At 45.4% G+C, this 12,467-nt stretch overlaps 1 protein-coding gene and 1 long non-coding RNA gene across 5 annotated transcripts in view; one reads left to right on the forward strand and one right to left on the reverse strand.

Moving 5' to 3' along the window:
• PPP1R36 (protein phosphatase 1 regulatory subunit 36) overlaps positions 1-12,467 on the reverse strand; it is a 33,961-nt gene that overhangs the window by 17,995 nt on the left and 3,499 nt on the right. For 3 of the 4 annotated variants that reach the window (XM_076345606.1, XM_076345605.1, XM_076345608.1), the window contains exons 2-6: positions 9,789-9,915; positions 2,283-2,347; positions 1,001-1,081; positions 196-317; positions 8-74 (exon numbers count right to left, since the gene is read on the reverse strand). In XM_076345606.1, the coding sequence (XP_076201721.1) occupies positions 8-74; positions 196-317; positions 1,001-1,081; positions 2,283-2,347; positions 9,789-9,854 (401 nt within the window). In that variant the 5' untranslated portion in view covers positions 9,855-9,915. The remainder of the gene's footprint in view (positions 1-7; positions 75-195; positions 318-1,000; positions 1,082-2,282; positions 2,348-9,788; positions 9,916-12,467) is intronic. The other variant, XM_076345609.1, reaches the window with a different exon arrangement.
• Positions 7,222-8,079, forward strand: LOC143163760 (uncharacterized). Its single transcript, XR_012995960.1, has 2 exons — positions 7,222-7,391; positions 7,719-8,079. It is a non-coding gene; the product is annotated as an uncharacterized LOC143163760 (long non-coding RNA).

The following is a 12,467-nucleotide window of genomic DNA, read 5'->3' on the forward strand; positions in this document are numbered from 1 at the left end:
GACATACCTCATAACTGCTGCAAATGATAGCATGTGATGTGACTCATTTGTTTCTTTCAAAAGCAAAGCAGCATCTGAAAACATACAGAGGAGAAAAACAGTATTTCCTCAAAAAAATTGCTAGTGTTAGTAGAAATAGCTTTTGAACTTGTATGGGCGATGCCTTGCTGATACAAAGTACCAGCAATTACTCACATTTGACATCATCCAACGTCACATATTCATGTTGTACCCACTTTGACAGCCTATGCAATTTTCCTTCTGCGTCAGCCAGCCTTCTTTCAGGGAGCGCTGCACTGCAATCATCCTGGAAGATGCTAGTGGTTGACCAATACGTAACATTTAAGGACACTGTGTTAATTCCAGTCTGAGAACATTAAGATTATCTACTCTCTTCATTGCACTCAGTTTCAAAGGGACAGGCAGTGAAATGTGTTTGGCAGGTATCCTGAACTAACTTTCAACTATTATAACCACAAAACAGGCTGGGGTTGTTGAGAGAAATAGGACATTTCACCTCTAAGGTTGCGTCTGAAGTTGTTCTTTTAGTTGCTAATATAATAAATTGTGACTATATTATTTAGATCAAAGAGGTTTTAAGTAATGGATGAAAGTCAGCTATACCATGTTGTGAATTTATGAAATTATTAATAATAATACTTTAATCTTTGAAGTGCCTTACACAGATGAATTAATTACCTCATAATACTCTTTAGGGTAGATGAGAATTATTACTTCATTCTGAACGATCTGGAAACAGCAACAAAGATGCTGAATGACTTTACCAAAGTCATACCATGCTAGTGCCTGAGCTAGCATTCAACACCAGGCATGTCTGGCTCTGTTTTTATGTTCAGACCACTCATCCACCCTGTTGAAATGACAGCTGGCTTCCTGTCTCACGTGTTTTGTTCAGACATGATCCTCTGACAATGGATGAAGATAGTCCCACCCAAATGATCTTGCTTCTTTTTGAGCTAGGCTAGTCGAATTGAAATACCTCTTTAACGTCTTGACACGCATTTCCTGAAAGTGAAGATTTTTTCCTTCCTTAAGGTTTTCCTCAGCTGCTGGATTGGAGCTGAAATACAGAGTATGAGCATGCAGTAGTATGAATTTAAATTACTACCAGCAGTGCAAAGAGGTCAACATCCCATAATACAAAGGCATATCTGTTCTGGCCTCTGACTGACACTAAGAAAACATCTGGGTTGTGGTGAGGTCCATGTGAGACATTGCTTTCAAGAACACAGAAGCAAAGAGTAAAGGGTCTTCCCCGGGTCTTCCTGCTCTGTCTCCTGCCACCATACGCACTGTGCCATGTAAACCCTTCAAGCAATCAGTGTCTCAGGTGGCTTTAGGAAGATTTTAAATGTAAACTGCTCAGTTCCAGAGCTTTTCTTTGGCATCACTGAGGGCAGAGACAGGCAGAGGTCACTGGGGAGCTCACTCCTCTCCCTGGAGAGCTACCAGGCAGAGTCAGCAGCGTTCCCAAACCCAGCAGAGAAGTTGGCCGGAGCTGCTGAGACATAGACCATGAAAGGCACCTGCAGTAGCCGTGTGACCAAGGGAGAGGTGAGCAGCTTGGCTCCACTGTGACAAAGGCTTGGAAAATGCCCGGCAGGGCAGGGAGGCAGCAGCAGAGAGCGTGTGACTGACCCACCGCCACCACGCTCCACCACGCTCCCTGCCCTGCACTTGAGGAGAGAGCAGGGGGGATACAGTTTGGGCATTGGGTTTTTTTGCCCCAATAGTTTAAATGATGAAGTCTTAATCCACAACTGCCACAGAAATTCAAAGCACAGTTACGTGCACTTTGTCCCCTGCAGAGCTGTGGTTTCCCTAAAGGTCTGCACTCCTCCAGTGCTCACCATTGCACAGGGTCATATGTAGCACCGGCAACAGGGAACATCAGTCTGTGGACCTCCACCTGGTGTGGCATTTGGCCCTCGCGTCCAGCACTGCTGCTCCCGTGCATGGTGCACATTTCTGACACGTGGCAGGACTCGCCACACGCTTTTAGCCGTCCCTCTGTAGTGGGTTCAGCTTGAGAGCAGTGTGGAGTACATGCGTATTTCTGATTTTCTCCATTAACATGATGGGATAAATGCCACAGAGCAACAGTTAAGGAGCTCCAGTCTCAATCAAAAATAAAAAGTAATTAAAAAAAAAAAAAGTTGATGGTCAGGCAAAAGAATATTAGACTCTGACTTTACCTTACTTGGAACTGCTGTATCAAGATCTAAACCTGCATAATTTGAAACTAAACATTATTCATTTACCTTGCAAATTCAAGCGTGTTAGTATCATCTTTCCAGTACCACACGCCTGGAGTTAGTTTTATCGTCTGCAAGAAAACAGCAGATAGAGTACGTCATAAATCTGTGCTCAAGTTCGCAGCCCAACAAAGTATTTATAATGCAAGCACTGGGCATATGGGCCACTTTCTATCTTTCTTCAGTCTGCTTTTCATCCAGATGTTGTTTGTGGATGAGTTATTTGAACAGAAGTTCCCTGAGATTAGAGGTTGCCAGCATAAGAAAGAAAAACATGTCCTTTTTTATGTTTTTCAGATTATGAATAAATAATTGAAATTTTGCTATGGAACATTAGTTCTTTGATTGCCAGTGAATCAATAAAGACTGAGAAATCAAATGGAGCCATGCATTAAACAACACATTGCTTTCATTTATTTTTTTCTAGAATATTTACGTAATTGCAGAGACTAAGTATCAGGAGAAAGGAAACCTTTGTTTAAAAATGGAATATGTTAGGCACTTTCCTGATATTCTGAGAACTTTAAATAAACACCAGATAGACCTTTCAGGGGACACTGGACAAAACTACTAGTAACAGCATTTTACGGTATCTATATATTTAAAAAAAATCCATACAAAAAAAATCCCCTGGAAATAAATAACATCTATTAGTCCTTTCTTAATTAACAAGAGAGACTTGCAAACCCTTAACTAGTATTTGCAGGTCACCTTTAAAGCAAAGTGACTCTTATTGCTGAAATCCTTCTGCCTACAAATTTGACCCGAGTGAAACTTCAAGGCTTTCTGTGACTTTTTGCCGGGTACCATTCAGCCAGCCAGCCACAAGGCTCTCACAAATCCTTGCTCAATCTAATTTGGTAGTAGAGCGCTGGATACGGGACACCAGAATAATTTCACGTCAGCAGCCAGCAGCCCATGCGATGGTTAGACCACAGAGATGAATTAGGAATTTCCTAATTCATCATTAGGAAACCATGGCTCTAATCCTTTGACAAAAAGTGGTTATTTCAACCTGTCTGTACTAGTCTTCAGTTCCAGCTTTCTAATACCGGTTTACAACTCTCAGATGAAAAAGGCCATGCAAATGCTATGCCTTTATGTTACACACAAGGGATTATGAACCATGAAAAAAAAATAGAAAAATATAGAAAAATAGAAAAGGTGGTAGTATGGCAGAGCAAGGCCTACCAACGCATCACAGGAAGGAGAAAATACCACTCCTGTGTCTTCAAAATACATCTCAGCTGCTTCTCGCTAATACAAATGGCTGAACGACTGTCCCCGGCCACCCTGCTCCCTGGCTGGGGCAGTGGGACAGGTCCCTGCCCTGCCCGCCCCATGGGGCCTCCCATGGCCCCCGGGATCTGCTGCAGAGGCAAACATGAACAGCAGCAACAAGATGGAGCTGGGAAAGGTGAGGAGACTCACAGATAGCATGGTGCTTGCCTGGGACACCGCCAGGAGCGCAGGGGATAAGGCAGGCACTGTTTACGGCAGTATCCTGGTGACAGCCTGCTGTCCCCTAGGAACCGCAGATCCCAGCACGCAAATACCCCTCCAGCCTGCGCTGTGGACTGGGACTCATGGTCTGTGTGCTCTGCTCCTTCCCAGCTCTGCTAAACAGCTTCCCTGGGTAACATTTTATTCCAAATAGGGAAATTAAGTGTTTTCCATGCAATACCACCTCCGCAGCCACTCATTTGGACTTGCTGTGTTCTTTGGCGGTCGGGAGCTGCAGAGGTTTTCCTGGTTGCTGGCCCAGGACTGGCAGCAGCGAAGGCAGCTGCACCCAGTACCTCTGTTATGGGCACTGATGCCTGTACAGCACTCTGAATGTTAAACATACTTTAGCTTGGGACTTTACAAGATTTAAAAGTGTATCTATCAGGTCACAAGTCTCCTGTGACGTTGACCTCGTTCCCTATGCGAGCAATCAGCTCAAGATTTGCAAGTTGCCCCTGGAAATAATTCCCGTACGTTAAGGCAGGTCACTTAAGGGCATGATTTTGAGGGAGGGGTTTTGATCTTTGGGATATTGTGAAGCATTGTTTTTGCAAGCAGAAAATCTCTCATACTAGTCATTCACAGAGGAACAGTGTTGCGTATAACTGGTACTGTTTAGATCGCACCCAAAATTGACAATAGCACTTTTTGGCAATAGAAGTCAAGTCCCCATGAAGGATGAGGTTTTGCGTTACAGATAAGCCAGCCTAATAGCTAGTTGTTGATGGAAGAGGCATTCTTGCTCCCATCAAAGTTTTCCTATCATTCATCTTTGTGTTGATTCTTTATCTTCTCTGTCCCCACAGCAAGGCGGCTCCCTAAACTGTCAGAAATAGTAATCCGGCAAAAATAAATGAGAAGCATTTTACATCAGTTCATGGTGGAGTCAGAGAAGGGCCAGCGGAGATGCAGATAAAGATAAGAGGACGGGGAGGACCACACCTCTCAACAGATCAGGTCACCTATAAGGTGAAAACCAGCCACAAACTTTGCTAGTACAGCTGCACTAGGCCAGTGTGTACTTTGAAGAGATGAAAATACCTGACCTAAGACTTTTAGACAGGTCAGTTCAGTAAGACAGAAGGAACATTTCCTATCCTTTCAGCTCTTAAAGATGGCATCATTCATTTCTGCAATAGTTTCTAACTAGGGAAAATATTCCTGAAAGCAGCACTGAGATGTTCATGACCACATGGAAGAACACATGGACAATACAATATGGGGAAAGAAAATTTCCATAAAACAACCTGTCCCTAACTTCCCCCCATTTCCATAGCCTTCCAAACACGGCATCTTTTCTCCTGTAGGTACTCTGTAAAGGTTTATCCATGCAAACACAATCAGTCCATGGATAGCTAAGCAAGAATCTCAGATCAGCCCGAAAAGTCAGCTCTGGCTGTACAGCCATCTTTTTTTTTCCACAATCATACTGTGTACGTTGTGTTTCCAGTTGCTATTGCAGGCTGCCAAGTACATATCCATGACTTGGCAGCCAAGTTACATATTTAAGAGGATGAGAGAAGCAGGGTTGGGAACAACCTCAAATCTCACCCATGGCAGCCAGGCAGCACTATAGAAATAGGCTCCCCATCAGGGGAAAGAAGGAGGTATGGAACTGATGGCTAATCAACTCATTTTTATAGAGCGGGGCTGTCATCAGCCTCAGGAGACCATCGGCCCATCTTGGCTCCATGTGCTGGTTTTGGCTGGGATAGAGTTAATTCTCTTCACAGTAGCTAGGATGGGGCTATGTTTTGGATTTGTGCTGGAAACGGTGTTGATAACACAGGGATGTTTTTGTTACTGCTGAGCAGTGCTGACACAGAGTCAAGGCCTTTTCTGCCTCTCACCCCACCCCACCAGCGAGCAGGTTGGGGGTGCACAAGAAGCTGGGAGGGGGCACAGCCGGGACAGCTGACCCCAACTGACCAAAGGGATATCCCACACCATATGACGTCATGCTCAGCATATAAAGCTGGGGAAAGAAGAAGGAAGGGGGGAACATTCGGAGTGATGGCGTTTGTCTTCCCAAGTCACCGTTACGCGTGATGGAGCCCTGCTTTCCTGGAGATGGCTGAACACCTGCCTGCCCATGGGAAGGAGTAAGTGAATTCCTTGTTTTGCTTTGCTTGCGTGCGCGGCTTTTGCTTTGCCTATTAAACTGTCTTTATCTCAACCCATGAGTTTTCTCACTTTTACCTTCCCAATTCCCTTCCCCTCATCCCACCGGAGGGGAGAGTGAGTGAGCGGCTGTGTGGTGCCTAGTTGCCGGCTGGGGTTAAACCACAACAGTCCTTTTTGGCGCCCAACGTGGGGCTCAAAGGGTTCGAGATAATGACAGGTTTGATTGGAATGTGCTAGATATTGAATTTATAGTTGTTATTGCTCTTTAGCTATTAATCGGCAGGCTCCTGTGCTTGCCACGGGGCTTGCTTGCCTTACTGTATATGAGAGTCCAGTGCTCATTAGTGGCTGCTTTTTGCTTTCGCTGCTTGCTGTGCTGCTGTACTGCTGATCACCTTACTCTGCTGTGCCTGGGAACATTTTGATAACAGCAATGGCCATGCGCCTGGGCTGGCAGATGGCCAGGGCCTCGCTGCTGTTTCTGTGCTGCTGTACTGGACAGGCTGGAACTCCAGCGTGAACTCAAGTCGAAGGGACTGTGACCTGTGGATGAGTCCACACGGGAGCAGGACACCCCGAAGCATCTGTGGCTGTGGATAAGCCCACACCAGAGCAGGTACATCTCGAAGCATCTGTGGCCATGGTTATGTCTGTGCCACAGCAGGTATACCTCTGAAGGGATTGTGGTCCAAGGATAAGTCCACGCTGGAGAAGGTACACCTCAAAGCATCTGTGGCTGTGGATAAGTCCACGCTGCAGCAGGTACACCTTGAAGCATCAGTGGCTGTGCATGAGGTCATGCTGGAGCACCTCAAAGCGTGTGGCCATGGGTAAGCCCACGACAGAGCAGGTACTCCCCTGGAGGGACTGCAGCCATGGTAAGGCCATGTTGGAGCAGGTTTACTTCTGAAGGGACTGTGGCTGTGGGTAAGGCCACGCTGGAGCAGGTGTATCTCTGAAGGCATTGTGGCCCATGGAGAAGGCCACGCTGGAGCAGGTGTATCTCTGAAGGCATTGTGGCCCATGGAGAAGGCCACGCTGGAACAGGTGCTCCTCAAAGCGACTGTGGCTGTGGATAAGTCTATGCCACAGCAGGTACACCCCTGGAGAGACTGTGGCTCATAGATAAGGCTCCACTTGGAGCAGGCACACCCCTAAGGGACTGCAGTCTGTGGGTAAGTCCAAGCTGGAGCAGGGGCAAGGGGAGGAGTTCATTGCAATGTTAAACCCTATGGTCTGGTCCAAAGGGACCAGGGGTGGAGATTGTAATGGAAATACCTTTAAATGGTTGTAACCCGGGATCTGAGTTGCCTGTTATGGGAATTACTATAGCAGGAACCACCTGAACCAATGGAGGAGAAGCCTTACAAGAAGCGGTGCAAGTGCAGCAGTGACCCGACCTGAGCTGGCTTTGGTGCCCAGTAACTCCACACAACACACCACCTCTCCTGGCCTGAGTGACCGCCATAACAGATGGAGCCCAAGGTCATGGACTAAATGAACTCAGTGGACATTTTGTGGCCCTTTGTGGACATTTTACAGACATTTCACAGAGGTTGTCCAAAGACTAAGGGAATGGTATCTGTGGGTTATATCAAAGGATGGGAAGGGGGGTGGTGGTTAATGAGGATGTATTGGATAGTGTGGGACCTGAGCATGATGTAAATGGTATGGAGTAAGGGGTGGAGAATTTGCTGGTTTTGGCTGGGATAGAGTTAATTCTCTTCACAGTAGCTAGGATGGGGCTATGTTTTGGATTTGTGCTGGAAACGGTGTTGATAACACAGGGATGTTTTCGTTACTGCTGAACAGTGCTGACACAGGATCAAGGCCTTTTCTGCTTCTCACCCCACCCCACCAGCGAGCAGGTTGGGGGTGCACAAGAAGCTGGGAGGGGACACAGCCGGGACAGCTGACCCCAACTGACCAAAGGGATATCCCACACCATATGACGTCATGCTCAGCATATAAAGCTGGGGGAAGAAGAAGGAAGGGGGGACGTTTGGAGTGATGGCGTTTGTCTTCCCAAGTCACCGTTACGCGTGATGGAGCCCTGCTTTCCTGGAGATGGCTGAACACCTGCCTGCCGATGGGAAGGAGTGAATGAATCCCTTGTTTTGCTTTGCTTGCATGCACGGCTTTTGCTTTACCTATTAGACTGTCTTTATCTCAACCCACGAGTTTTCTCACTTTTACCCTTCCGATTCTCTTCCCCATCCCACCGGAGGGGAGAGTGAGCGGGCAGCTGTGTGGTGCTTAGTTGCCGGCTGAAGTTAAACCACCACACTCCAGTAAATGTCGTGCCAAAAGAACTGGGAAAAGTAAAGGATGTGTTGCAGATAGCCAGGGCCACCTGTGTTAGCGTTCGTGGTGCAGCAGGCAGGGGAGACGAGCCTTCAGCTGTACTAGAGTTGGGAGCAAATTGGTACAAAAAGCCCAGATCAAAGATGGGGAGAAACTAAGAGTGAGAACTATCTACAGGGAGAACAACTGTGAGCGTAAAGACTGGGACTGAGAGCTAAAGACAGAGCTGGCTAGGCAGGCAGGGAAGGCCTGGGAATCAGTGCAGCAGACAGGTAACTAGGGGAAAATGAAGAAAATCTGACAGGGATTTGTGGAGAGTGGGACAGAATTGGCTCTGGCCAAGCAGAGGGGCCAGGACAGCCAACAGACTGTCCTAACAGACAACCCCGAGACTGACTGAGTTACCAGAGCAGGAGACTTGGGATGCTCAGATGCAGCACTGTACTACCCTTAACCAAGTGCTTGCTAGAGATCAGTTCAACCCAAGTATTTCACAAGCTGAGGGTGCAGAGGTGAGCACCAAACATCCCGCCTGTGCTGATGGCCCAAATGGGTATCAGTCTGGACAAAAAAAAATTAAAAGCCTGGCGTTGTGTAGCAAAGGAGAATAGTGTCTGTTGGATCACTGCTTCAGCTGTTGCAAGAGTTGGAAGCTATAAAATGAGTGAGCCAGAAGATTACAAGAAGTGAAAATAAGGCGTAATGGCTGAGGCAGTTGAAGGCTACGTGGGAAACTGATTTCCATATGGGCTTCAGTCACAGAATGCCAGGCAAATCACTCCAACCCGCATTTAACCCTAATGACCATTATTTGCATGCTCTTTTCTCGCTGAGCGAACAGCCTGGCTTCATGGAAGTCTGAAATGCAGGACTAGGTACCCACAGCTGTCACTGAAGCCAACGGGAACTCTACTTTGAACAGTCCAAGAAGAGTATAATACTAATCTGTCTGAAAAACCAGTTCCTTGGCATTTCCAGTAGAAGACCCCATAATAGACAGATAGTGTTTGGCTTTAGGTATTTTGTTTTATCACCTTCTCTCTGTGGGAATTATGCACATCTCAGGGGTGAAAACTAAATGTTTAATGTTGTGAAGCGCTCAAGATGCAACAGTGATGAGATCCACAGGCAACATCCTAAGGGATAATTCCTCTCCAGAGCTGGGGCAGGACAGCACACAGTAAACAAGGTGTATATTGAACTGGGAAATATTATTTTCTTAGAGTATACGCTGCCCATTGTGTGCACTGACCGAGGCAGGTGCCCTACAGACGAAAAAAATTTAAAAAACCTGTTACTGTGTAATTAAAAACTGGGTTATGATGCATAAGCACAAAGAAAGAAGAAATAGACTTGCTCTGATGGTCATAATTCTGAACAAGTGACCTTGCAGCCTTAATAGGCTTCTTTTAATGTTGTTTCTTGTGGTGTTTGTGTGTCCATGTGCGTCCCAGTAACTGAGAACACTCAACAGTACACATACGTATCCATTCTTTAGGTATATCTAATGTTTAATTCAGATATCACACCCAGAAAATAAACACATGCATAAACTCAACAAGAATATCACTGACTCACCATCCAGTCATTCACCTCTTTTCTGCCTCTTGTTTCTTCTTGCTGTGTCAAGTCTCTATCTTCCATACCCACCGTATTAACTTCCTCCTCTTTTCCCAGGGGCAGTTAAATGTCAGCGCCGGTTTCTCTAGGAATATGAGACTCTGTGTGTGCGCACTACTGTTTGTATTAGACACACAAGTACAGAACTGAATTTCACAGTAGCTAATACTTCATCCATGACTATGCCATTTACCTGCCAAGTACTTCTGCCTGCTCATTAAAAACAGGATCATGCTATATGAATGGAACAAATAATGTCCTTAGGCATAATACTGTGGACACTGGTGTGGTTTTTCACTTCAGATTTGTGCAAAACTGAAGCTCCTAATTCCTTGTTTTCAGCAATTTGCACTGTTTTCACGTACCACCACTGCTGCATTTCAGTCCCATTCCTTGGATCATCCAAAGCAAAGGGTAGTTAGATAGCTGCACTGTAACTTCTGGAGAGATAGCGTGTCCACCTCACGTCCTCATCTTCCTGGGACACCAGCACCAGCCTTGCCCCAGATTCAGAGCCCTGTGGCCTGGCTACCTGCCGCGTTCAGTGGTGACTACATCCACAGAGGCAAACTGGCTAAAGGCGTTTGATAGGCAAAGGCAGAATTAGCTACTGAGTCCAGACCGAAGGTCCAAGGGAAGTCAGGAGGCAATGATTGCCTAGCACCACTTACGGGAACGCAGGCTGCTTTTGGAAAGCCAGAAAAACCAGCTGCACATTCTTTACTGAAATCCTCATGCAATTACTCCCTCTGCGTGGTTTTATCAGATAAGATTATTGAACATTAGCAGTTGTCAGCTATTTTCATGCAGCTAGGCATTTGCCTTGTGCTCCTAACAATCAACCTTTTGTTATTAACATGCCTCTAACAGAAAGGAAGAAGTATTTAAATGTACCTCATACTCAATAGGCATTTTCAAAATTTTGATTTTGATTCTGTATCTGAGATGCTCAGAAATCTATGGAGCTTAATAAAAATGTCATAGCCTAGTTTCTAGTTCTTCTGCAGGATATAATAACCATCTCCCTGCTATAGAATTAGGAAAGAAAAAGTGAAAATTTAATATAGATGTACTATAGACAAGATCTTCTCTGTTCAATTCTGTGAGCTTTGAAGGTAATTATTGCAGAGAACTTTATTTTTAGGTTTTAGTTTACTACAGAGACTTTTTAGCTTAGAATTTTTAGTTTCGTTATCTTCCACCTGTAGTGCCGGGGATAGGACTAAGGACTTGCTAGCATCGGTTGTCTTTAACCAGGCTGTGTTAGTACATTCGCAAACACGTTGCGAATGAGGTCTGCAGCAGGAAAATGAGGAGTCTGCCAAATGAGAAATAAACGTGGTTTTGAAAGAAATATGTTTACATTTTTAGACAGAGCCTAGCAAAAAGAAATGCTGCTTTCAGCGATGACATGTGATCGCTAGACTGTCAGTTCAACCGTGCAACAGCTCTTAGAGGGATTGATAGTTAGAAAATATTTCATGATGCTTGTCAGTGAATAGCAAGGCAACCAAGGCCCCTAAACCCATGGGGTTTTCTGTAGAGTCTTGCTGAAATACATAGCATTAGCACTTTTGGAAGTGTTTTTGTCTCCTTAATTCTATTCAAAACAGATTTTTAACTGCAATCATTTGCAGCAGTGACATTTTTAGCTGCTCCAACAGACAGGGTACAGGTGCTGCTAACTGCTACCTAAGCATGAGCAAGAATGACCTCACGCTTCTTGGTCCAGGATGCAACAGTGACCTGTCAACTTGTGTACAGGCCAACACACAAGTACCAATTCCTGAATGGTGGGAGAGAGTATCTTCGGCAATGGAAAAAGAACAAAAATTTCCTATACTGATCTTGATTTTCCTTAAAAGAAAGACTAGCAAAAATGTGTTGGCTCTTAGAGGGAAATTTATCCCCTCTCTGAAATTCCTGGCTGGTGCTGTTATTGGGATGACAAGAGGAACCAGCTTGTCTATGTCTCCACCCTACTGATGCAGGAGAGAGTAAAGGCAAATGGGTCATGGAAGGGTGGATCAGGGGGTTTTTAATACTGCTGTTTCATATGTGGAAGTGAAATATGTTGTTGCATCTGGAAATGCTGGCCTGCCCAACTATATAATCACCACGCTGCTGCAAGCAAAATCTATTGTAAAGGCAGGTCTATGCTATAGGCTTCTGCCTGCATAAATATGAGGATGAGAGTGGCGGAGGGATGTGATACCTGACCCACATAGGAGTGCTAAAGAAGCTTTACTAGCATAACTTGTTTCGCTGTGGGGTAGGGAGGGGTGATAACTTTCCTGTGATGAACAACTAGACATAATTTTGCTGCTGTAAGAGCATCCTCATGCTTTGCTGGTTTAATATCACAGGATTCCCATGTGCCAAGGTACAGTGTCCCTGACGTAGGCAGAGATTAGACCACCGTGCACTTTCTAAAGGGACACAGTAAGGGAAACTCATGCCAGGCACAGGGCAAAGGAGGAGAAATGTGGAACACCTTTTAAATAAGTAGAGCTTGAAATGCTATTACATTGCAACACACTGACAAGACAAAAAAAAAGAACTTTAAAATTAAGTATGCATGCTGGGTGTAAGTGCATGCTTTTTAACGTGATGCCTTGCATTTAACATAAGTGCCAA

This window comes from Aptenodytes patagonicus, chromosome 7 (genome assembly GCF_965638725.1).
Source record: "Aptenodytes patagonicus chromosome 7, bAptPat1.pri.cur, whole genome shotgun sequence".
NCBI classification, from domain to species: domain Eukaryota; kingdom Metazoa; phylum Chordata; class Aves; order Sphenisciformes; family Spheniscidae; genus Aptenodytes; species Aptenodytes patagonicus.